This window comes from Dermacentor silvarum, chromosome 10 (assembly GCF_013339745.2).
Source record: "Dermacentor silvarum isolate Dsil-2018 chromosome 10, BIME_Dsil_1.4, whole genome shotgun sequence".
NCBI lineage: Eukaryota > Metazoa > Arthropoda > Arachnida > Ixodida > Ixodidae > Dermacentor > Dermacentor silvarum.
Genome location: NC_051163.1, coordinates 103346323 through 103369656, shown reverse-complemented (window position 1 = coordinate 103369656; position 23334 = coordinate 103346323). Strand labels below are relative to the sequence as shown.

Here is a 23334-nt window from a genome sequence, read left to right as displayed (position 1 = left end):
GTACACATGGGAAACTTCCCAAGGAGAAAGATACGCTCCACCAAAATCACGGACTGGGCAAACTTCCGGAGCGAAAGAGAAACTCTAGAAGACCAAGCGATAACCGATCTAGAGGCCTGGATTAGAGAACTGCAGGAATCGGTAGCCAAACACTCCAAGGAGGTTGCACTCACTACGGACAATCCGGCAGTTGATCCGTGCCTCTTACACATCTGGGAAGCGCGCCACAGTCTGCTTAGAAGATGGCGAAGGCAGCGGCACAACCGTAAGCTGAAAATACGCATCGCGAAACTAACGGACGAGGCAGAGCGCTACGCAGAGAAACTTGCACGACAGAACTGGGACCAGCTCTGTAACTCCCTCCAAGGAACGCTGGGCACTGCGAAGACGTGGACCATACTCAGACATCTCCTAGATCCGACCCAGAGCAAGAGAGAAAGCAAGCACACAATGAGCCGAGTACTACACAACTTCAGAGGCACAGACGATCAGCTATTGTGTGCCTTACCAAGTAGATATATTAGCCAGCCGATACTTGGTGCAAAGCCAGCGGCTGACTACGTCGGACTGGAAAACAGCGAGCTCGACCGGGACATAACGCGTTCCGACCTGAGACGAGCGATCGCAAGACTCACTCGCAACACCACTCCTGGCAAGGACGGAATCACCTACAAGTTGCTACGTAACCCGGACGATTCAACCATGCAGGCCATACTGGAACTCTTAAATGCACACTGGAGCTAAGGGACCTTACTCCCGGAATTCAAGCATGCGGAGATTACACTGATACCAAAGCCAGGAATGCCCAGCCTGGAGAACCTAAGACCCATTTCGCTTACGTTTTGCCTCGGTAAATTGATGGAACGTGTTATCTTAGGCTACAGACACATCTCGAAGAACGTCAACTGATGCCGAACACGATGTTTGGTTTTCGGCCAAACTTGTCAACGCAAGACGTGCTTCTGCAGCTCAAAGAGGAATTACTGACTGCAGCAACGCCGTGCTGCCCAAAAGCAATTCTCGCACTAGACCTAAAGGGAGCCTTTGACAACGTGGGGCATGAAGCCATGCTAGCCAATCTCAGTGACACGAATTGCGGCCGACGAACGTACAGCTACGTGAGGGCTTTTCTCACTGATCGCACAGCCGCAATAGGACTGGGAAATGTGAGGTCACAGCGAATAGACACCTAACAGAGGAACGCCACAAGGAGCAGTGCTTTCGCCGACACTTTTCAATGTGGCCATAATGAAACTCCCAGCCCAACTCGAGAAAATACCGGGAATCAGACATGCCTTGTATGCAGACGACATCAAGTATGGACGGTCGGAGGGTCCATAGGAGAACAACAAGAGGCGTTACAGGAGGCAGTAGACGTCGTAGCAAGCTATGCGCGGACATGCAGACTGCAATGCGCACTGGAGAAGTCGGAGCTCCTCATAATCGAGAAGTGCTCACGAGGACGATCAACAGCCCCGGCACCAACCATCCACCTGCAAATAGGTCCTAGAGACATTACCAAGGTACACAGGCTTCGGATCCTCGGCTTACACTTACAAAAGGACGGGGGCGGAGGATACGCCATACAGAAGCTACAACACACGACCACGCAAATCTTGCGCATGATTCAACGAATTACCAGCAGGAAGAGGGGACTCAAGGAACAGGACCTTATCCGATTAGTGCAGGCTCTGATTGTGGCCGCATTGCGTACTCGGCACCATATTTACATTTCAGTAACGCGGAAGTGGAGGTACTCGACCGGCTGATACGCAAGGCGTATAAGCAAGCGCTCGGACTCCTACCCGGAGCGGCTACTTTTCGCCTCGAGGAGACAGGGGTGTACAACAACGCACGGGAAATCATTGAGGCCCACCTGGTAAGCCAGAAGGAAAGACTACTACGCACAATAGCGGGACGCTGCGTCTTGGAACGTCTTGGATAATCCGTACGGAAGACCAGCGCACTGACCAAAATCCCAACACGAATACAAGAAACTATGCACGTCTCACTGATTCCCAGGAACATGCACCCAAACTTCCACACCGGACAGAGTTAAGCCCGAGCGCAGGCGCTCGCGAGAATGTATGGAAACCACCCCAACGTCTTGTACGTAGACGCGGCCAGCACCACAAGAAGCACCGCATTCGTCCCCAGCGTAGTCCACAATCACGGGACCGAAATAAATGCATCGTCGGTTTCCAGAGTGAGCGCTGCGGAGGCAGAAGAACTAGCGATAGCGTTAGCCATCACGACGAGACCGCACTGTGATTGCGTCATAGTTGTGATGGACTTTCAGACGGCATGCAGAAATTATTCCAGGGCCAAAATTTCCAGCGCTGTACATCGCATTCTGAATGGAGCGCACCAGCTGCCACCATACATACAAATCGTGTGGACTTCGGGGCATGAGTCCTTACGCGGCAATCAGCAGGCACACGCCTACGCCCCAGCGCATGCACACCGGGAGCCGCGAGATGACCGCACCGAGAAGTTCCAACCAGAGCCCATACCATTAACCTACACTCACAGCCTACAACACTATAGCCTTTCACGAACACTACTCCCACCGCATACTGCTCTGACGCGAGAGGAAGCCGTATTATGGCGAAAACTCCAAACACATATCCACATTTGAGTCTTTACCACGCCATACACCCTGGGCTGTATTCCTATAAATGTCCACACTGTGATCAATGTGCAGCACTTTACAACATGGTATGGGCTTGCGTAAACACACCACAGCTCACACCCATAACACACCCCACCACACGGCAATGGGAGGCAGCGCTGTCCAGCTCCGACTCGACGGACCAGCTTAACCTGGTCAATCGAGCGAGAAGGGCCGCTAAGGCGGCTGGACTGCTGGACTGAGGGGACCACCCACGGCAGAGCGGAGGAGCTACCTACGCTCGCGTGCTCTTTGGATTAAACTTTATTCTCTCTATCTCTCACACACAGGTTAAAGGGACATTCCACGGACACTGCTAAAAAGCTTCCCAAAGCCGTCGCCAAGCATTTCAACCAACCAGGTCATAACTTTGAACTCAAACTGTACTTACTACGGTAAAATTTCCGTTCTGCGCGAGGCAGAAAATTTAGAGAATTGTAACTCATTCATACACTCAAGACATTGCAACCAATAGGCATGATCGTTTCAAAGGGAGCTATAGAATCTATTCGCTATGCTAAACTTCAAAGCATAGGCAATAGCACTTATTTATTTTTCGTTGAGTTACCTTTTTTTATTATCCGATTGTTAATAATATGCCAACCTCCCTTTGCTTTTACTCATGCCTTTCGTTCTTTTATTTGTATATCCACCCCCCCTCCCCCCGTTTTTTTCGTATTTTTCTCCCACGAGCACCATTATTCTGCCGCTACTTTTATTCGCTCTGTCAGACACGATAGTTTACTGACCTCCAGCGGAGCAGATACCGCCCCCCCCCCCCTCCTCCCCGCCGTCCAGGCCCCTTCCATGAGAAGGAGAACCTACAATAACACGTCAACCGGCTAACACACGGCGCTGCCTCAAACGCCTCCACCGACTCTCAGTAGTACATTACCGTTCTTTTCAATTGTACACCCTCGCCGCTAACACACTCTCATTCGTTACCTCACCAACCCGCCTTACCTTCTCTCCCATTTAGAACCCTACCTATATATACTGTGCCGAGGAGAGCATATGTCGCCTTGAAGAAGACAAGTCCACTTGTCGAAACATTGGCTGGTTCTCTCAGCTTGTTTTCGTGTTGCTCATCATCTGGAATTTCCATCTCCCGCTTTTTCCGTGTTTTCTGGCTCTTCTGCCACTGTACTTGTGCTTACAATATGTATCGTGGAATTATGCCGTCAGCGCTTTCACGAACGATATCGTCTCTGACAGCAGCTGCCAACGTCGTATGTGCTGCGGACGATAAACACACACACACACACACACACACACACACACACACACACACACACACACACACACACACACACACACGCACACGCACACGCACACACACACACACACACACACACACGCACGCACGCACGCACGCGCACACACCCGAACAAACACATGCACAGACACACATGAAGGACAACGCGTGATCACCTGGTTTTTCTTTGGCACAATATCGCCTTGCATTCTTGAGTTACTTTTGCTATTACATTAAAGAAAATGAAAAGACGGCTTGAAGTATTGAATAAATATTCAAATATGACTGGTATAGCCGGCGGGACGAAAAGAAACACACCGCTGTGATGTCATGTGCGAAGTACTTTTCAGACATTTTGAATCGATTAGAATTAACTGGCGCGACAATTTTAACAAATGATTTCTTCCTTGTACTCGAATTTTCACTCAGCAGACCAACCGAAAGGAACGTAAAAGTGTACTTAATATGAACTGTTTCATCTAGAATTTCTTCGTTGTCTATCACTACATATTATCTAAAACGAAAATGGGCCTTCGAAGAGTAGCACTCAGAAAATAGAAAGTTTCGTATGTCGTACCGTTTACTAACACGCACTGTTTTAATGCAAACAATTAGTGGGATCTTGTCATGAGTCACCGGCAAGACGTATGATAACGCGAAAAAAGACGAAGACGCTGGCCCAAGAAACAGCCAAGGGACCCACAGGCGAGAAGCACGTGAAGCGCGTGAAGCGCGAGAGAAAAAAGAAGAAATGAACAAAAAGGGGACGCAGGCGATGATGTGCTGGCGTTGCTGACGTGGTCGACAAGCAGTTGCATCTCCAGCTGTGCTCTGGAGACGGGAGGTTGCAGCTTCAGGGACCATGGACCGAAGAGGGGACGTTCGCGAGTTGGCCAGCGACAACTCCAGCTCCTGAGCCCCGACTGCGTCGCCGTGGCTGTGTTCCGCGGCCCCGGTCCAGCCCCACGCTGCCGTAACCAGTTGCTGCCCTTTGCCACGAAGGCAATCGCCAACGCCACGTCAACGGCACAACGGCCGACTGGCCCAGACCGCGTCCTGTGCCACGCGGGTCTCTGCGGAAGACCACAACCTCATCGCTCTCGACGGAGGTCGACGCCCACGCTGCGTCGGAACCACGCAGGCCAACGTCCTTTGCCACGCTGGGCCGGAGTCCGACAGCACGACTGGCGACGGTCAGAACGTTCGTTTGTTCATGACTTCGCGTTGGTTAGTCGAGCGGAGGAACAATATGTAGTTGAGGGCTTGTTTGTTTTTATATGTATAGCTAGTGTTTAGAGTGTTTGCGTATGTATAGTGTTTATAGTGTGTCAGGGTAGTTTGCTGTTTGTTTTTCGTCCATATCATTTTTGTAGCGTTAGCTACACTGGCCTAGCCAAGCCCGTTTCGCGCGGCACATCAAGAGCCGTGCTGCGCATGCGCAAGGATCAGTGATGTCACACGGCTTGCGCACCGGAGCCACCGGAGCCGGCACCTCTCGCGCACTCCGCCGCCGCCGCGCGCGACTCACCGCCGCCGGTCTGCGCATTCCAGAGGAGTGACGTCGTAGCCGTGGTAGGCGCACTGGCGCCGGCGCGCGCTCGCTGTGCAGTCGCCGTCTGACACTGCGCTGGAGCCGCTGCGCTTCTGACTGGCGTTTGCCAGTGTGGTATAGCCATGGAGAAGGAGAGCGCAAATGCTGCTCAACAGCGCAGAAGAACGGAGAAGCTTGACTCATCGGATCCCGAAGTAGTTGCCTGGCAATTAGCGGTTGAGCATAGGAGACGACCAGGAAAGCTAAGAATAATCAGCTGAACCTTTGCTAACGCTACGTATATCCTGGCATAGCCGATCTAAGCCACTGCAACTTTTTTTTCTGTTTGAGATAAATGTTCTTTTACGTATCTGCTTTCTGTCTGTGTTCGTTTCTGGAGCGCTGAAATTCGTGACAGAACTGTAACAGAGTTTATTAGTTTGGCATTGAGGGCAGTATTGCTTAACTGTGACCACAAGAAACAATAAATCACGATATACCACAGCATCCCTGAAGAACAGAGGATTTCTTTATTAACAAGCTTCAGGATTAATTGCTTCCATTAGAGCATGCAGAAAATTGGATGCAGTAAAATAATGCACATCATTCTTCTGTAAGTTTCAATGTGCCACCAGCGCACCGGCATATGCAGCAAATTTCAACCGATGTTTTGTTAGCAAGTCGGCATATTGTTCTACGTAATAAAACAAGTCGCGATATAAAATCTTTACTTGTATGGTCGGTGTATATTTAGCAGATGCATATCTAAGGGATGCTCACCTAAATATTGGCTTAAAGAGGGCAAGCATCATTGCAGTTGATACCTTATTGAAAAAGCGATGGAGAAAGTGAATCTTACGAGACCTTTAGTATCCTGAAATTATAGATTCTTGTTCAGATAGCATTTTTATAGTCACATATCACATATGCTTTGCACGGGAAGCGCGAAGAAGATGCTCGTTTTGTTGTGTGATTGATGGCCTCCTATAAAAGTTGGTTACTAACCTCGTCTACGGCGGGTAGTCGTTCGCTACGAGGCTGCAACAAAGTGAGTAGTAACAGGGTAATGTCGCGCCAGCTGAACGCCTCAGCCGTGTGGTCTGTTCCAGCTGCTTGTCTTGTGAAGGGGAAGTGCGCACTGATAACCAATGGTTCAAAAGCTGTAACTCAGTGAATAGTATAAGAGATAAATGCTGTGTGACTTCGGATGTGGCAAGAGATTCTTCTCGAGAAAGGGTGCACAAGGAAGCTGCCTGAAAAAGACAGCACTGTTGTCAAGGCGCTACAATACAGGAACGTGCTGGAGCCAAATTGTTCAACGCGAATCTCAAATGCCGTAGGTAGTCAAGAAAAACGGGAACGAGTATGTTAAGCTCTTCGCGAACAAGTTTAGTGTGACGTTAAATAGTGCGAGCAATTGAATAGGACCTCGAAAAGTGATGTGAAGTGAAGCGCAACTCAATCACGACCCAAGTTCCAGTGAATCTGGAACTTGGGTCGTTAGAGGTATAGCGCGTACATGAGTGCCCTCTTATTGTACTGCTTTCCTGGGGAAGCACCAATGCTGCAGAGGCGTCGATTGCATGTAGACGGACTCCGCTGCTACACTAGGCCTAACCTTCGATAGGAGCGAGCGGTCCTATCATGGGCGCCCACAGAAGGGTAAATTTCTTCATGTTCACCTTTTCAAGTTTTACGAAATGTTTTTTGTTGCTATTGTGGGTATATTTTATTAGTATTGTTTATTATTTACTCTGACACTGAATACTGCGGCAAGTGGTAGCGAAGGAACTTCTGGAGTTCCGTTACCGGTGCGAGGATCTTTAGCAGACTTCGTTAAAAAATGATGGGGTTTTACGTGCCAAAACCACGATCTGATTATGAGGCACGGCGTAGTGGGGGACTCCAGAAAACTTGGACCACCTGGCGCTCTTTAACGTGCACCTAAACTTAAGTACACGGGTGTTTTCGCATTTCGCCCCCATCGATATGCGGCCGCCGTGGCCAGCAGGCTTCGTTCGAACGTGTTGAAATGAATTTTCGGTTTGGTGAATTGGTGCTCACTGTACAAACGTGCGAGAACTTCATTGGTCACATCTCACCTCCAAACGCTACGATAGAGCCATTATATGTTTGGGGAATTGCTCAAAATGTAAACATAAATTGCTGCTCGACAATCCCTCATTGAAGCCGCAGGTACAATAAAATTAAGGAGAAAAATACGATAAAATGAGGCATTATCTGCATTTGCGTATTTTCGTTTCATAACATGTGCATCCGAACATTGAAAAATGCAAAGGGAGAAATGAATGTTATTTTCAGTGTCTCATGCATACATAAAGGCAGCAGCTTATGCACCTTCTGTTGTAGCATGCATACAGACGCTACGCAGATAGCAGAAATAGGAATGGCTTTATTCCCAAAACACGCGCTGTTTATCTAGGTACGAACAGGGGGTGTGGCAGTGACGTCATACTTTCACAACACTTCTGCCAGCATTAATTTTCTTTTTAACTGTATCCCCACCTATCAGGTTCCTTGCGTATTCGTGTACTACGCCTTAAGGTTCCAGGTGTAGACTGTACTGGTACCTGCTCCGAGCTCTCGGGGCCGGATATCGCCTGGTCATCTTCAAGGCGCCCCGATGCTGGGGGCTCATGTGAAGATTGGTCTTGCAGCATCTGATCGTCGCCCTGTTGACGGTCTGGAAGGGCTGCCATTTCTCGAGCCGCCGTGGGGTCTGCTTGATCGAGCCGTCCTGGTAGTTGTAGGACTGAATGCGAGCTTCTGGCTGGCTGGTAATCCGGGCGCTTAGCTGAAACGATATGGTCGGCATGCACAAAACGTTCTTCGTTATTCACTCGCACTGTATACGTGACGGCACTAATACGGCGCGTGATGGTGCCTGTTAACCAAAGAGGGTCACCCGGACGAGTTCCTTTCACTCGCACATAGTCACCTGCTGTGAACTCGCGCCATGTTGACCTTGAGCGGCCAAAAGTGGGCTGACGCGATTCAGTCTTCAACCGGTTACTCAGCTCCGGGTGCAGTAGGCTAAGCCGTGTTCTTGGGGCCCATGTCAAAAACAACTGAGCTGGCGTAACCCCTGTCGATGCGCAGGGCGTGTTCCTGTACGAGAATAAAAACTGATCGACGCAATGCTGCATAGACTTGCCATGCTTTTTATGTTCTCCGATTTGCTTTAGTAGGCTTTTCTTGACGGTTTGCACAAGTCGTTCCGCCATCCCATTTGAAGCCGGATGATAAGGCGGAGAAGTGAGGTGCCGTATGCCATTGGAGGCAAGGAATGTGGAGAACTGAGCAGACGTGAACTGCGGTCCATTGTCTGTGACGACCATTTCCGGTAGACCGAAACTGGCAAATATTCTTCGCAGCTCTTGCACAGTTGCTTCCGCTGTAGTTGTTTTCATGCACACAACTTCTGCCCATTTGGAATAAGCATCTATCAGGACTAGTAACCAGCATGAGTTTGCAAAAGCGAAGTCCAAGTGCACTCTTTCCCATCGTTTGCTTGCACGGGCCCAAGGCGTGAAGTCTACCTGGGACGGCGTGTTTTGCGCAAATTGACAGACTGCACAGTTCTGGACAGTGTCTTCGATGTCCGAAGTTTGCTGGGGCCACCACACATGGCTCCTCGCAAGCATTTTCATTCTAGTCGCGCCTGGATGTCCTTCGTGCAGCAATTTTAAAACCGGCGTAACAAGCGCACGTGGCACAATTACGCGATTGCCCCAGGTCACGCAGTCTCGATCCAACGATAGTTCATGGCGTCTAGTAAAGTACGGTGCTAAATTTTCATCTGCAACTTTTCCTGGCCATCCATTTAATGTGAAGAAGTGGACCTTCGATAGGAGTGGGTCCTTTTTTGTTGCTTTTCGAATATCTTCAGCTGATAACGGCAGTTGGTCTGTTGCCGAGAAAAATTGCACGTAGTCACTGACGTCAGCCTCGTTCTTTAGCGGAAGCCGCGATAATGCGTCTGCATTAGCGAGAGCCTTCCCTTTCCTATATACCCATTTGTAACGGTAGGCCGCAAGCAGAAGCATCCAGCGCTGCATTCGGGCAGCTGATAGTGCTGGAATGGGCTTGTTGTGCCCGAGTAAGCCATTTAATGGCAGGTGATCAGAGTATATAGTGAACTCTCGTCCATAAATATATTTATGAAACCGTTTGATAGCGAACACCACGGCAAGCGCTTCTTTTTCTATTTGGGAGTACCCAGTCTCTGCTTTACTGAGCGTTCGCGAAGCGTATGCGATCGGTTTTTCATTTCCTTCGATTTCGTGGAAGAGCACCGCCCCCACTCCGTATGCAGATGCGTCTGCTACAAGGCCTATTGACTTCTCCGGATTGTAGAAGGTTAAAAAAAATTATGGGGTTTTACGTGCCAAAACCAGTTCTGATTATGAGGCACGCCGTAGTGGGGGACTCCGGAAATTTTGACCACCTGGGGTTCTTTAACGTGCACCTAAATCTAAGTACACGGGTATTTTCGCATTTCGCCCCCATCGAAATGGGGCCGCCGTGGCCGGGATTCGATCCCGCGACCTCGTGCTCAGCAGCCCAGCACCATAGTCACTGAGCAACCACGGCGGGTGTGTAGAAGGTTAGGACACTGTCACTTGTCAACCAACGCTTGCTCCTCTGGAAGCACTCTTCAGCGTCTTTGGGCCACTGCCACTGCCGAGTTCCCTTAAGTAATTGATATAGTGGTTTCAGCTGTGTGGACATGTTTGGGATAAACTTAGAGTAAAAAGATAGCATGCCAAGGTACGCTCTGAGTTCCGATTCATTCCTTGGAGCTGGCGCATTCCTAACAGCTTCAACCTTTTCCGTGCATGGCTTAATTCCACTTGCGCTAATAATATGCCCCAGATAGGTGACAGAGTCTTTGAAGAACTTACATTTCTCTTGCTTGAGCCGAACGCCGTGCTCCCGAAACCGAGTAAGGACGGCTTCAACGCGTTCGAAACATTCCCTTTCGGACGCTCCAGTGATGAGGACATCATCGAGATAGCAGGCAACGCCCTTCATGCCTTTTAACACTTGATCCATCACCGACTGGAATATGGCTGGAGCACTGGAAATTCCGTATGGCATGCGTAGGCACTGAAATAAGCCGATGTGCGTGTTAAGCGTCAACAGCTTTTGAGAGTCAGGGTGCACTTCTATTTGTTGGTACGCAGTGGTTAGGTCCAAGACAGTGAAGACCTTGCCTTCCGCAATTACTGCAAAGATGTCTTCTACTAAGGGTAATGGATAATGCTCCGTCATTATGCAAGGATTTAAGGTAACTTTAAAGTCTCCACACAGCCTCACCTTCTTGTCTGCCTTAGGGACGACGACCACTGGTGTAGCCCAGTCGCTTTGTGCCACGGGAACCAGGACCCCATTCCGTTCGAGCTGTCGGATTTCTTCTTCGACTGCTGTTCGCAGGGAAAAGGGAACCGGTCGAGCCTTGCAGAAAACTGGTCTGGCGTCTTCCTTTAGGACCAGCTGTGCCTTGTGTCCCTTTATTAGTCCTACCTCCGTAGAAAAAACGTCGCTATACTTGCGTAGCAGCTCCTCCACCATTCCGTCTGTCTGCACCGTGAATACGCTCTTCCAGTCAATCCTTAGTTCTGCAAGCCAGTCATGTCCAAGTAGTGACGGCTTCCTTCCAGGTACAACCACGACAGGCAACGTCTTGCGTTGTTCTCGGTAGACCACAGGCACTTCCGCTTGCCCTACAATTTCCAGTGGTGCACCTCCATACGTTCTAAGTTGCAGTCTTGTTTTGACTGGTGGCTGTACACAAGACAGGGACGAAAAGACGCTCTCGCTAATAATCGAGACAGCCGCTCCTGTGTCTATCTGCATCTCCACCGGCGTACCTGCAATGTGCACTTGCACTCGGTAAGGTCGAGTCGTCGGTCCACTTTGCTGAACGTGAAAAAGTTGTAACTCTTCCACTTCTTCATCGTTGTCGTTGAATGCATTAACCGCTTCTCGTTTCTTTTTCTTGCACGCCCGAGCCAGATGACCAGTCATTTTGCAATAATGACACCTTGCCTTTCGATATGGACAGTCTCCAGCATCATGTTGCTCCGCACATCGGTAACAAGAGGTACCGGCTGCAAGACCAACCGAAGTCCTCGCCTTTTGTCTTTGTTGACCCTTCTGAATGACGTGGACGCCTTCGTCGAGAAAAGTCCTGTCAGAGGTTGGGCGGAAGCCTTTCGATTCTTTCTCAGCCAGTTCCGAGCTTCTTGCCAAGTCACACGCGGTTTCGAAGCTTAGCTCCTTTTTCTTCAGAAGGCTGGCTTGAATCGAAGCGTCGCTGAGGCCAGCCACGAACCTGTCTCGAAGAGCATCGTCCAGGAACGTCCCAAAATCGCATCTTGCTGCCATATGGCGTAGTTCCACTGAAAATGCGGAAATTGTCTCACCTTCCATCTGGTAGCGGCGATTAAACTTAAACCTTTCGGCGATAACTTTGCTTCCCGGAGAGTAGTGTTCCCTCAGGACTGCGACGATTTCATCGAATGATTTTTCTTCTGGCTTCGCTGGTAGCAACAGGTCCTTTAGCGTTTGGTAGGGGCGTTTACCAATGGCCGTTATAAAGGCAGATTTCTTGAGGTTGTCATCTTTGTTTTGGGTCACTTTCCAGTAGTGGCCAAATCTTTCAACATAAGACATGAAATCTTCTTCGCCGTCATCGACGAAAGGCTCAAAATCCAAAAACTTCGCCATTCTTCTCGTACTGCGAAATCTCTACCTAGTCTTCGGATCCCATCCTCGTCGCCACTTGTTGTAGCATGCATACAGACGCTACGCAGATAGCAGAAATAGGAATGGCTTTATTCCCAAAACACGCGCTGTTTATCTAGGTACGAACAGGGGGTGTGGCAGTGACGTCATACTTTCACAACACCTCCTTTCCCAGCAGCAAAACAAAAGACGCTTATGACTTCAAAATATAGCGTTATTTAGGACAGGAGAATACCTCTGCATAAAAAGCAACGCTTTCGCCCAAAAGGTGACCCATTGAGTGAGATATCAATCAATGCATATACAGTTATTAGCATTCGCTTACTAACTATACTAACAAGAACTTTGTCGCCCGTGCGTAGGCAAACACGAGCACAGCTCGATCAATGACAGCGGTCACTCGCCGTCAGAATGATTGCATGATGAAATATGGCCGGAGCAGCGAGCGAATTCCCCTTCTTGCTGCCCCTCGTTTAGACGCGAACTAGGCGTGTGAGTAGGCATCGCACATGAAGCCATCAGCTACCTTAGGTCTAACCTAACGCAGGTTGCCTCGAATCTAAGACACGTGTAGCCACCCTCAGCTGTCGCAGCTGGAGTAAAACCGGAGACGCGCACTAGGCTCCGCGTGGAGGAATTCGCCAGGGCCTAGGAGTTGAAGACCTGTGAGGGCTAGGAGAACGTGCAGCGCTCCGGAGACCCGGAAGTGTGGACCATGGCTACCGACCAGGCTACCATCCCCATGGACCCGAGGAACATAAACACCTGCGTTCACTGGGGTCGGGCGGGGCCCGGGAACCTGCGTGCTCCAAATTCCTCAATCACAGAAATAAAGTTTCTGTGATGACGAGATGCGCCCTAACCTGCCCCCTCTTCAAGCACGCGCACAATTTGCCCCTCCCCCCCCTCCCTTTGTGCGTGTGAGAACGTGGCGATGGTGCGCGCCCTCTCCACCTTCCGCCTTTGCGAGCGTGAATAGAAACCGCCACATCCATCCACCATACTCCTCTGCTAACTTTCCCTAGCTTTCGCTCGCAGCGTACGGCGCACGGCCGCGATGTTAATGCACTTGGACTTTACACGGAAGATCGCGGTGACGTCGATGCCGGCAGGCGGCAATCCAAATCCACTTATTCAAATACATGTATAACGAAGAAACGTTTTTATGAGACCCAAAGACCACAGACGGAACATACGCCACATTTACTTCATAGGTTTGCCTGAAGTGCGTAGGCCGCACTTCAGGTACACACAGAATAACGGCGTTAACTCGAGGACGCGCTGCATGCGAGGTCATTGACCTCCATGACCGATGTTCCACGGAACGAACACAACTTTCAGGGGATCCGCAATTGCAAAGTGCGTGGCGTATACCGAGCGTCCTTATTAAAGCAAATCTTCTGTGCTATCTACAAGATTGGCTTTAAGCCGGTGGGAGGTAGAGCTGACCGGCGATACCGTGGCTGGACAAGAAGCTCTCGTCCAGCAAGTACGTCGAGCAGCCATGGCCAGTGGAGTTCTGGAATGAGGACACCACCCACTCGTCTTCAAGATCAACGACCTCGATGGTCCAAATATATGTTTTCTCGCTCTCTCTCTATCCTCCGTCGAGTGCGAACAGGGCACATGCGGTGCATTCTTGCACCTACGCTTTTCCTCAATCGAATACTTTGAAATACAACAAATAAATATAAGGAACATTTTATTCCTTAAAGCATCGGTTTTTCGTTTTGAATGCCATAAATTTGCGATGACAAACGGACATTAAGTGAATTATTAAATTTTGCACTTTTTGCCACGAGTGGCGACAGTGAGGCGAAAGCTTACAAGCGGATACATTATAGAGGATCGCACGCACTAGGAAGTTCATGTCGTGAGCAGTGGCCAGGGGCGCTGCAGTGCTATGTTCGATAAAGTCAGTCATGAAAATTATCTGTCCATTCCCTGTATATTAAGGGAATGGCAACGCAGCGCTGTGGCATGGCTGTAGGTGCTTCACTGAGGCGGCTATGAAGGCCGCCGCTTGCGATGTACGAGCGAGTGTGCGACAACAGGTGGCATCCAACAATGATGCTAGCAAACCTGATGTTTAATATGAGAGGAACTGCGAAGCAATGGTACGATACGCATGAAGCTGACATAAAGAGCTGGGACGTCTGCAATGAAAAAATGCGAGACCTGTTCGGCAGACCTGTAGGTCGTCAGTTGGCAGCAAAAAAAGAACTTGCATGCCGCGCTCAGACGTCCACAGAATCCTATGTTGTGTACATACAGGATGTGCTGGCTCTCTGCCGCAAGGCTGATAACAACATGACCGAGGCAGACAAGATTGGTCACATACTAAAAGGTATTGCAGACGACGCCTTCGATCTCCTGATGTGTAAGGATTGTGCCACTGTGGATGCAATTATAAAGGAGTGCCGGCGCTTCGAGCAAGCGAAAGGCCGCCGCGTCCCTCAACATTTCGACAGATTTCCCAATACCGCCGCGACGTCTTCGTGCGAAGACCCGCCGCGGTTCGTTCAGCCGACAGGACCGGAAGATATAACGCGTATAGTTCACCGTGAACTTGAGGCCATGGCTCCGGCTCCAATTCGTTCCGACGGTCGGGAAAGCGTGCCCGCTATCTCGCTTATACAAGCAGGCTTTCGGGAGGAAATAGCGAGTTTGGGCATTCCATCTATCTGCTCGGTCCGCCATACGAACACCTACCAGGTTTCTCCGGCCGCTCGCTCCCAGAAGCAAAGCTTTCCGCCAATCCGCCGCGACCCAGCTGACTGGCGCACAGTAGATGACAGACCCATCTGTTTTTATTGTTCCGGTATTGCACACATCGCCCGTCATTGTCGTAATCGCTGGGCGTCGCCTCCTCGGTGGTCGTCTCCGAGTCACTACCGCCAAGTACCAGACAATCGCACTTTCTCGCCCTACACGCCGCCTAGGAACATCAACGCCGACAGTGCTCCACCAAGATCCAGCCGCTCCCCGACTCCACAAGGCCGTCGGTCCCGTTCGCCTCTCGTTCACTGCTCTTCGCCCCATCTGCAACCGGTCGCTTCCCTTCGGGAAACTAGGCGGTGCAGCTCCCGGAGGTGAAGCTGCAACTCCGACCCGGCCCACAAGTCCTCTGTTGACCCTGCCTACTCGTGGAAACCTACTGGACATTGAAGTTGATGGTGTTCCTGTTACATCTCTTTGACACAGGACCGCAGCTTTCATTATGAGCGCTGCTCTCTACCGAAATCTCAAAAAGGTTCTGACGCCCGCCGTACCGTGCACTGTGCGAGTCGCCGATGGGAGTACTTCACCTGTTCTTGGAATGTGCACAGCACGTGTGACCATTGCGGGCCATTATAGCGTTGTTTTATTTACCTTCCTTGAGCACTGTCCACACGACCTCATTCTCGGCCTCGACTTCCTTTCGAAACACTCTGCCCAAATTGACTGCTCCGCAGGTGTTGTACAGCTGGATCTGCCGCTTCCTGCCGACGCAGACGCAACAACTTGTGCTTCACCCCGCTTATGTTCTGCTGAGTTTGCAAGGCTTCTCCACAGGCGGCTACAAATGTCCTCCTGATGCCCTGTCCTCCCGTACCTGACGGCGAGTACATCGTGTCGCCGCTTACTGACGTGGTTTTGTCACGCCATATTGCCCTAACAAGCACCTTAATCCGGATCCTCGAAAACTGCGCTCGCGTGCCCATCCTCAATTTGGATTTTTCGACGCATGTGCTGCCACACCGTATTGTCATCGCACTTATCACTCCTTTGGAAGAATTTGAGATTTCTCCTTTGGCCTCCGAATCCATCCTCAGTACCAACGCACATTTGTCACCCACTCCTTCGTGCTCGTCGCCTGCGGACGATGTTTGTAAGATGATTGCCCCTGACCTTCCTTCCGAGCAAACAACAGCTCTTCGTTATGTCCTGTCCTCTCATCGGGAAATCTTTGATTTGGACGACCATCCACTTGGTCAGACATCTGTTGTCACGCATCGCATCAACACCGGTGACGCCAGCCCCATTCATAGGCGGCCATGTCACGTCTCCGCAACAGAAAAGGCCATTATACAGAAAGAGGTCGACAAGATGATGGACAAGGACATCATTGAACCTTCGAGTAGCCCGTGGGCATCACCGGTTGTCTTAGTAAAGAAAAAAGACAACTCGTGGCGCTTCTGCGTTGACTACCGTCACCTCAAGAAGATAACAAAGAAGGATGTTTATCCCCTGCTTTGCATTGACGACGCTCTTGACTGCTTTCACGGATCCCAATACTTTTCATCAATTGACCTCCGCTCCGACTATTGGCAGATTAGCGTCGACGAGATGGACCGCGAGAATATCGCCTTCGTCACACCGGGCGGTCTGAACCAATTTAAAGTCATGCCCTTTGGATTATGCAATGCACCAGCTACATTCGACCGCATGATGGACTCTCTCCTGCACGGCTTGAAGTGGTCTACATGCCTCTGTTACCTCGGCGATGTGATTGTGTTTTCGTCGAACTTTAAGAGCCACCTGAGGCGCGTCACGACCATACTCTCCGTGTTTCGCAGGGCTGGCCTTCAGCTAAACTCTTCCAAGTGTCATTTCGGTTGCCGTGAAATAACCATGCTCGGCCATCTCGTAAAAGCCGCCGGAATCCAACCTGATCCATAGAAATTTCATGCCGTGCGAAATTTTTCTGTGCCTTGTTCAACAAACGATGTCCGTAGTTTTCTGGGTTTATGCTCTTATTTCCGGCGATTTGTGAAAAAGTTTGCCGATATCGCTCGCCCTCTCACTGACCTTCTTAAAAAAGATGTCTTTCTCTTGGGGACCACTGCAGGAGAAAGCCTTCTCTACCCTGATCGAACGGCTTACAACTTCCCCGATCCTGTCACATATTGACCCTTCTGCGCCCACTGAAGTACGAACTGGCGCGAGTGGTTATGGCGTCGGCGCTGTCCTCGCTCAACGTCAACAGGGCCACGACCGTGTCATCGCTTACGCCAGCCGCCTTCTTTCCACGCCCCAGCGAAATTACTGCATCAATGAGAGGGAATGTCTCGCGCTTGTGTGGGCGGTCGCGAAATGTCGGCCGTACCTTTTCGGTCGGAGCTTCTGCGTCGTAACCAATCATCACGCCCTCTGCTGGCTCTCCTCTTTGAAGGACCCCACTGGACGACTTGCACGTTGAGCATTGCGTCTACAAGAATATACATTTTCTATTATGTATAAGTCAGGGCACCCTGCATAAAGACGCTGACTGCCTGTCCCGCAATCCCGTGGATCAACCGGACGATACCGATGCAGACTAGAAAATCAGTATTCTGTCCCTCTCCAGCTTTCTCCATATTGGCGACGAGCAACGCTAAGATACTGTTCTTCAAACACTTATGGAACGCCTAAGCTGCTCGCCTACTGACCCGTGTCTGCGGATGTTCACCTTGCGCGATGGAACTTTATACCGTCGTAGTGTTCGTCCTGATGGCCCGGAGCTCCTCCTAGTCGTTCCAAAGCACTTCCGACTGGCCGTGCTCCAACCACTTCACGACGCTCCTACTGCTGGACATCTGGGCATCACTCGTACTTACGAACGCCTGGGGTGCCGCTTCTTCTGGCCCGGCATTTATCGCTCCGTGCGCCGTTATGTCACTTCTTGCGACCTGTGTCAGCGCCGGAAGACGCCTGCTATGCCTCCTGCTGGTTTGCTTCAACCAATTTATATCCCTACAGAGCCCTTCTTCCGTGTAGGCCCCGACCTCCTTGGCCCCTTTCCAATTTCCATGAAAGGAAACAAATGTAGCAACAGATTATGCCACAAGATATGCCATTACACGAGCGATGCCAACGAGCTGCACTACAGATGTCGCCGACTTCTTACTATACGACGTCATCCTGCACTACGGCGCCCCTCGCCAGTTACTCACGGATCGCGGCCGCTACTTTCTATCGAAGGTCGTCGATGATCTGCTCCGCTTCTGTTCTACAGAACACCAGCTTGCTACCGCATACCACCCTCAAGCGAACGGCCTCACCGAACGACTAAACCGCACACTAACTGAAATGCTGGCCATGTACGTTTCCGACGATCACCGCGACTGGGATGTCGCTTTACCATACATCACTTTCGCATACAACTCGTCCCGTCACGACACTGCCGGATTCTCCCCATTTTACCTTTTGTATGGCCGCGACCCCTCCTTGCCCTTAGACACGTTGCTACCTTCCGCAGTACAATCACCCAGCTCTGGTTACGTTCGAGATGGTATTACCTCAGCCGCCCAGGCCCGAGAGGTCGCCCGTCATCGCCTCACATTCTCGCAAGCTTCTCAAAAGCGACGCGACGACCTTCAGCATCGAGACCACCATTCTTCCCCTGGCTCCCTTTTCCTTCTCTGGACGCCTTCACGTCGCGTCGGCTTATCGGAAAAACTACTTTCCTGCTATTCTGGTCCATACCAGACCTTACGACAACTGTCCGACGTGACATACGAGATCTCCCCAGTCGGTCAGCCTTCAGTGCCTCCCAACGTCACCAGCGATGTTGTTCACGTCGCCAGGCTCAAGCCATATGTCCCCCCTTTAAGCGACGCTCTATAATCTGCACCGGGACAGAGCTAACTCCACTGGCAAGGTGATGTTACGGTGAAGGAAAAGAAGAAGGGTCACTAACGAGAGGAAGACGAAGACTCTGGCCGTGGCCTGAACGCCATATACTTCGTTTGTAAATACACATTCTTCGACACTCGTGGGCCTGCCTTCTTCCTGCAACAATATTGATACAAGAGGATCGTGACTGGGTCACTAACGGGTGCTCATCTTGGCAGATGACCCTTAACACTGATAAATGTGAATAACTTTTAGCCGTAAACGCACCAACTCAACATTTAACTATTTCCTTACCAACAATTCTGTAAATTATCCATCTTTATATAAACATCTTGTCATCCATCTGACACCAGACTTTTCTTAGTCCAGCCATATCGAAAAAATAACCCCGAAAGGTTTACGCACCCTTGGTTACCTGAAACGAAGCGTTCGGCGTGCACCGTGAACTACGAGAAGGCTAGCCTAGCTAGCATTCGTTCGTCAACTTGAATTTGCTTCATTCATATGATCCGCCGTGGTTGTTCAGTGGATATGGTGTTGGGCTGTTGAGCACGAGGTCGCGGGATCGAATCCCGGCCATGGCGGCCGCATTTGGATGGGGCCGAAATGCAAAAAACACTCATGTGCTTAAATTGAGGTGCACATTACAGAACCCTAGGTGGTCCAGATTAATCCGGAATCCCCCACTACAGCGTGCCTCATAATCAGATGGTGGTTTTGGCACATAGAACGCCATAATTGAAATAATTTATTCATTTTTATGGTTACCTGACCAAGCATACCTAATCTAGTTTCTTGAAGCAATACAAAAAAAAAAAAAAAACCTTGCAGCGCGTTTCATTGTTGGCGATTACGAACGACGCTCATGTGTGACCGAAATGAAGTCAGAACTGTCACTTCCGTCTCTCGAGTCACGTCACGTCGAAGCATTTCACTCATCTGCCTCTCCATAAAATAATTTACGACCATCACACGTCTACGCTGCCGCTTGCTCATGCATTTCGCACTTCTCGTCGTCTTCATAATCACCGCAGCTGGCAACGCCAGCTCGACCGAACAAAAGCACTACATTTATCGGCTTTACCACGTGCTGTGTCATATTGGAAAGATCATCCAGATAGAGTGCTCCATATGTGCAACCCTGGTGCAAGGAGGAACTGCACGTCCTGTTTTCATAACTTATCTCGTCTCCCCCCCCCCCCCCCCCCCGGTCTAACATAGCAGGAAATATATAGCCATTGTGTAACGATATTTGCAGGCACTAAACGTCTCGCTTTTCCTGGTCTTTCTTCAGCTCTCGCATATAGCTAAATTTGCGTATCTGCATTTCTTGCTAATTTCCTCGATTTATATATCTGCGTTTACTGCCCCAATCAATACTAACACAACAGGACCAGTGCATTCAAAGGTTTTGTTGCTAGCTTTGTTAATGTACTGACTACTTGTATTGCAAAACTCGAAAACATTCACTCCTAGTTAATGCTCGATATTTTTTTTTGGTATAACCGCCTTCACATAATGTTCCAATAAGAATATGTGATGTACCTGAGGAAATAATTATCAGCTTCAGACATATAAAATTTCACACAAATGAATTTTACTGCTAGAAAACACCAACTGTCATTAAGCGCAGTTATCCCCCTTCCCCACCAATTATAATTTCCTTTCTTTGGGACCGTGGTGTATGTGGCGGCTCACATCAGAGGTAGGATAAAGCGTGGAAATTCTAGGGCTAATAAACTAAAGTCACGTAATTAAGGTTTTCACTAATTCACCTAAGATGTGGATCGCAATGAAGAAACTGAAGTGACAGGTTTGTACATGGTACATCAGCGTTTAGATTACGAAAATTGCAATTCCTGTTCCTTTTTAGCGCGACGAATCTCGATATCCATGCGAAACGACACTCCGACGCTGAAGGATGCATGCGCCCACGCCCTCAAAGAGATGTCACTGGTTGTGAACACTAGAAGCGTTTTAATAAGGTTATACAGCGGCACACAGTGGACCGAATAATTAGGATAATGAATATTATATACAATACTAGAAGTAATAAAAGGCTATTGTAGCAAGAGAAAAACGTACCCATTTCCCTTTTTATTAGCTGGATGGCAGAAGTCAAGGAGCAAACGGCAATGGCGAGCGTGTTTCCACACAACACGATGAAATCCTGGGAAGGCTAGAGGCGTTGTCGCTTCAGCACTTGACGGAGCTCAATCCAATGCAGAGAGTTTTGCTATGTTTTGGTCATGAACACAAAGAAACGCGCCTGTAAATAAAATAAGTGTTCCAGCCTGAACTGCGTCAAATAAGCTAGAAGCTCTGAATAAGCCCGTGAACGCGCATACCTACAATGCAAGTGCAAAGGGAAAGGCTCAAATAACGAGACTGAGTGCGAATACGTCTCGGCGAATCAACTTCGGATCACGTTTCTTAGCGAAGGCACCTGTGATAGGTAAATTCTCACGGCATTCGTGTAGGAACGTTCCGCTGCAGTATCTGGGATGCGGCGCAACTTTTGCTTCGAACAAACACCACCGAAAGTGCTCGTAATAACGCAAACAATAATGGCTGGAGCGTTGTATAGGGGCTGACAGGCAGCATTTAACCAACCCTTCACAGTATCAGAGTTGCTGTGATTTTATTAGTAGGCGTTAAATTGAAAACTAGCAAGACACCTGTGCAGAATCCAGTCACAGGGGGAATGAGTACTGCGCAAAGCGCAACGTTTACAATCATTGGGTGCGTCTGCGTATTTGACTGCATCAGTAGAGCATCCGAGTTGATATGTTTGAAAATTCGTTATTCATACTGCTCTGCACTTCATTACGGGATTTACCTGAAAAGGTTACTGCGGTATCATCAGCGTAAATAGCTGCTTTTGATGATATTAGTGCTGACGGGAAGTTCAAGATGGTTCGCACCGAAAGCTACGCTTTAAAAACACATGATGTGACGTGGTATTGAACTCGGAATTACAACGTATCAGTGTCAAAGGGTTGTGTAACACCAATCCTGGGGCATGCTCAGCTGTTTCTTCAGTTGTAATAATAAACAGTGCATCTCAAATGTTCGAGATTATATCGAATGATTTGCGCTGATTTTCGTTAGACCTTTTGAAAGGGCAATGGAGCACCTTGTCGACATTCTGCTCTGATTTTTATTTATCCACAACGCATAGTCCGCCATGGTGCCGTGGTGGCTTTGGCATAGTGCTGCTGAGCCCAAGAGCGCGGGAAAGAATCTTGGAAGGGTACACGCAGTACCGTGCATTGGCTGCACAGTAAAGAAGCCCCAGAGGTCAAATGTATTCCAGAACCCACCATTACGGCGTGCCGCATAATCGTATCTTTGTTTAGGCATATAAAATCTAAGAATTTAAATAATTATAACACATAGTTAAGGCACAGACACTATACTAAACGCATTTTATGACAACAGTAAATACTAAGCCGTACTGGCACTGATTTTCATCGAGATGGGCTAATGCAAATATATTTCCCTATAGGATGCCCCGGATCCCATCCAGCGCATGTAGTATCGGCAAGGTGTGCGGATATGATACTCTGCACGTATTTTAACAGTGTAGTCCAATGACAATGCAAATCTTCACGGGAAAGGCTTTGAGGAAGGGCTTGGTTATGATGGATCATCTGTATCTTTAAGAAAGTTATTAGCGAATACGTCTGACGCGTGCTAAGTACGTCGTGAACAAATATGCTCAGAAATATTTTCTATGAACGTACAGGCAGAGTCCTCGTTGACGGTTGAAAGTGATATTCGTGGAACATTAAAGGGTTTCCACCTTCCCACATTCCTTCCACTTTACGAAATTGCCTAAACATGGGTTTCACATTAGGATCATAAGTAGCTACTTCTTCCCCATCAAATATATACTGAAATGATTCGATGTCAGTTGCACGAAATGTGTCAGAATAATGAAACATGTCCTAATATCATTGTTATTAACCTTGTAATCATTATAGTAGGGACGATGTCTTACCGACCTTCTTCACCTCCCTGCTCCTGACGCTCGTTTTCCTCATTTGCGTGCAACATTTGTAGCCTAATTGGGTTTATTTACATTGTACGACACAAGAACTACTGTTCATTGCGTCAAGTAATAAAATGGTCTTGTTGACGCCATGGTATTTTATCACCTGTACAACTGGAACCTATCGCAGTGAAACTTTTTTTCATGAACTTCATCTAAAAAAACACACCGCATATCCACGAAGTGAATGATGATGAGTGGGCGAAGCACCGGGGGATCATTCAGGTAACCGTGAATCCAACGTACATTGGCCACTCGAACATGCAAATGAGTGACAACACATGTGCACACCTTCCGAATTGCAACCCACCGACATAGAGCGATGGGAGGTCGCGGTGTCCAGCTCGGATCCGGCCGCACAAAAGCAGCTGGTGGGCTGGGCTCTAAGAGTCACTGAGAGCCATAAGCTCCCGGCCACCCTACGCGATATCTAACCAACCCATGAACAGGCTGTA

At 49.3% G+C, this 23334-nt stretch overlaps 1 protein-coding gene across 1 annotated transcript; it reads right to left on the bottom strand.

The window, feature by feature from the left end:
* Positions 1-7824: 7824 nt before the first annotated feature.
* Positions 7825-11964, bottom strand: LOC125940528 (uncharacterized protein K02A2.6-like). Its single transcript, XM_049656789.1, has 2 exons — positions 10383-11964; positions 7825-8272 (listed from the first exon to the last, which is right to left on the bottom strand). Exons 1-2 carry the CDS (start codon positions 11911-11913, stop codon positions 7968-7970), a joined length of 1836 nt encoding a protein of 611 aa, XP_049512746.1. The 5' UTR covers positions 11914-11964; the 3' UTR covers positions 7825-7967.
* Between the last annotated feature and the right edge of the window lie 11370 nt (positions 11965-23334).

Bases quoted from the DNA above. Each gene is read 5' to 3' on its own strand.
- LOC125940528 (XM_049656789.1), bottom strand. From the start codon at position 11,913: ATGGAAGGTGAGACAATTTCCGCATTTTCAGTGGAACTACGCCATATG. The intron at 8,273-10,382 runs GTAAGTTCTTCA...ATATCGTTTCAG, and splicing joins TCGGCTCAAGCAAGAGAAAT to CTAAGCGCCCGGATTACCAG.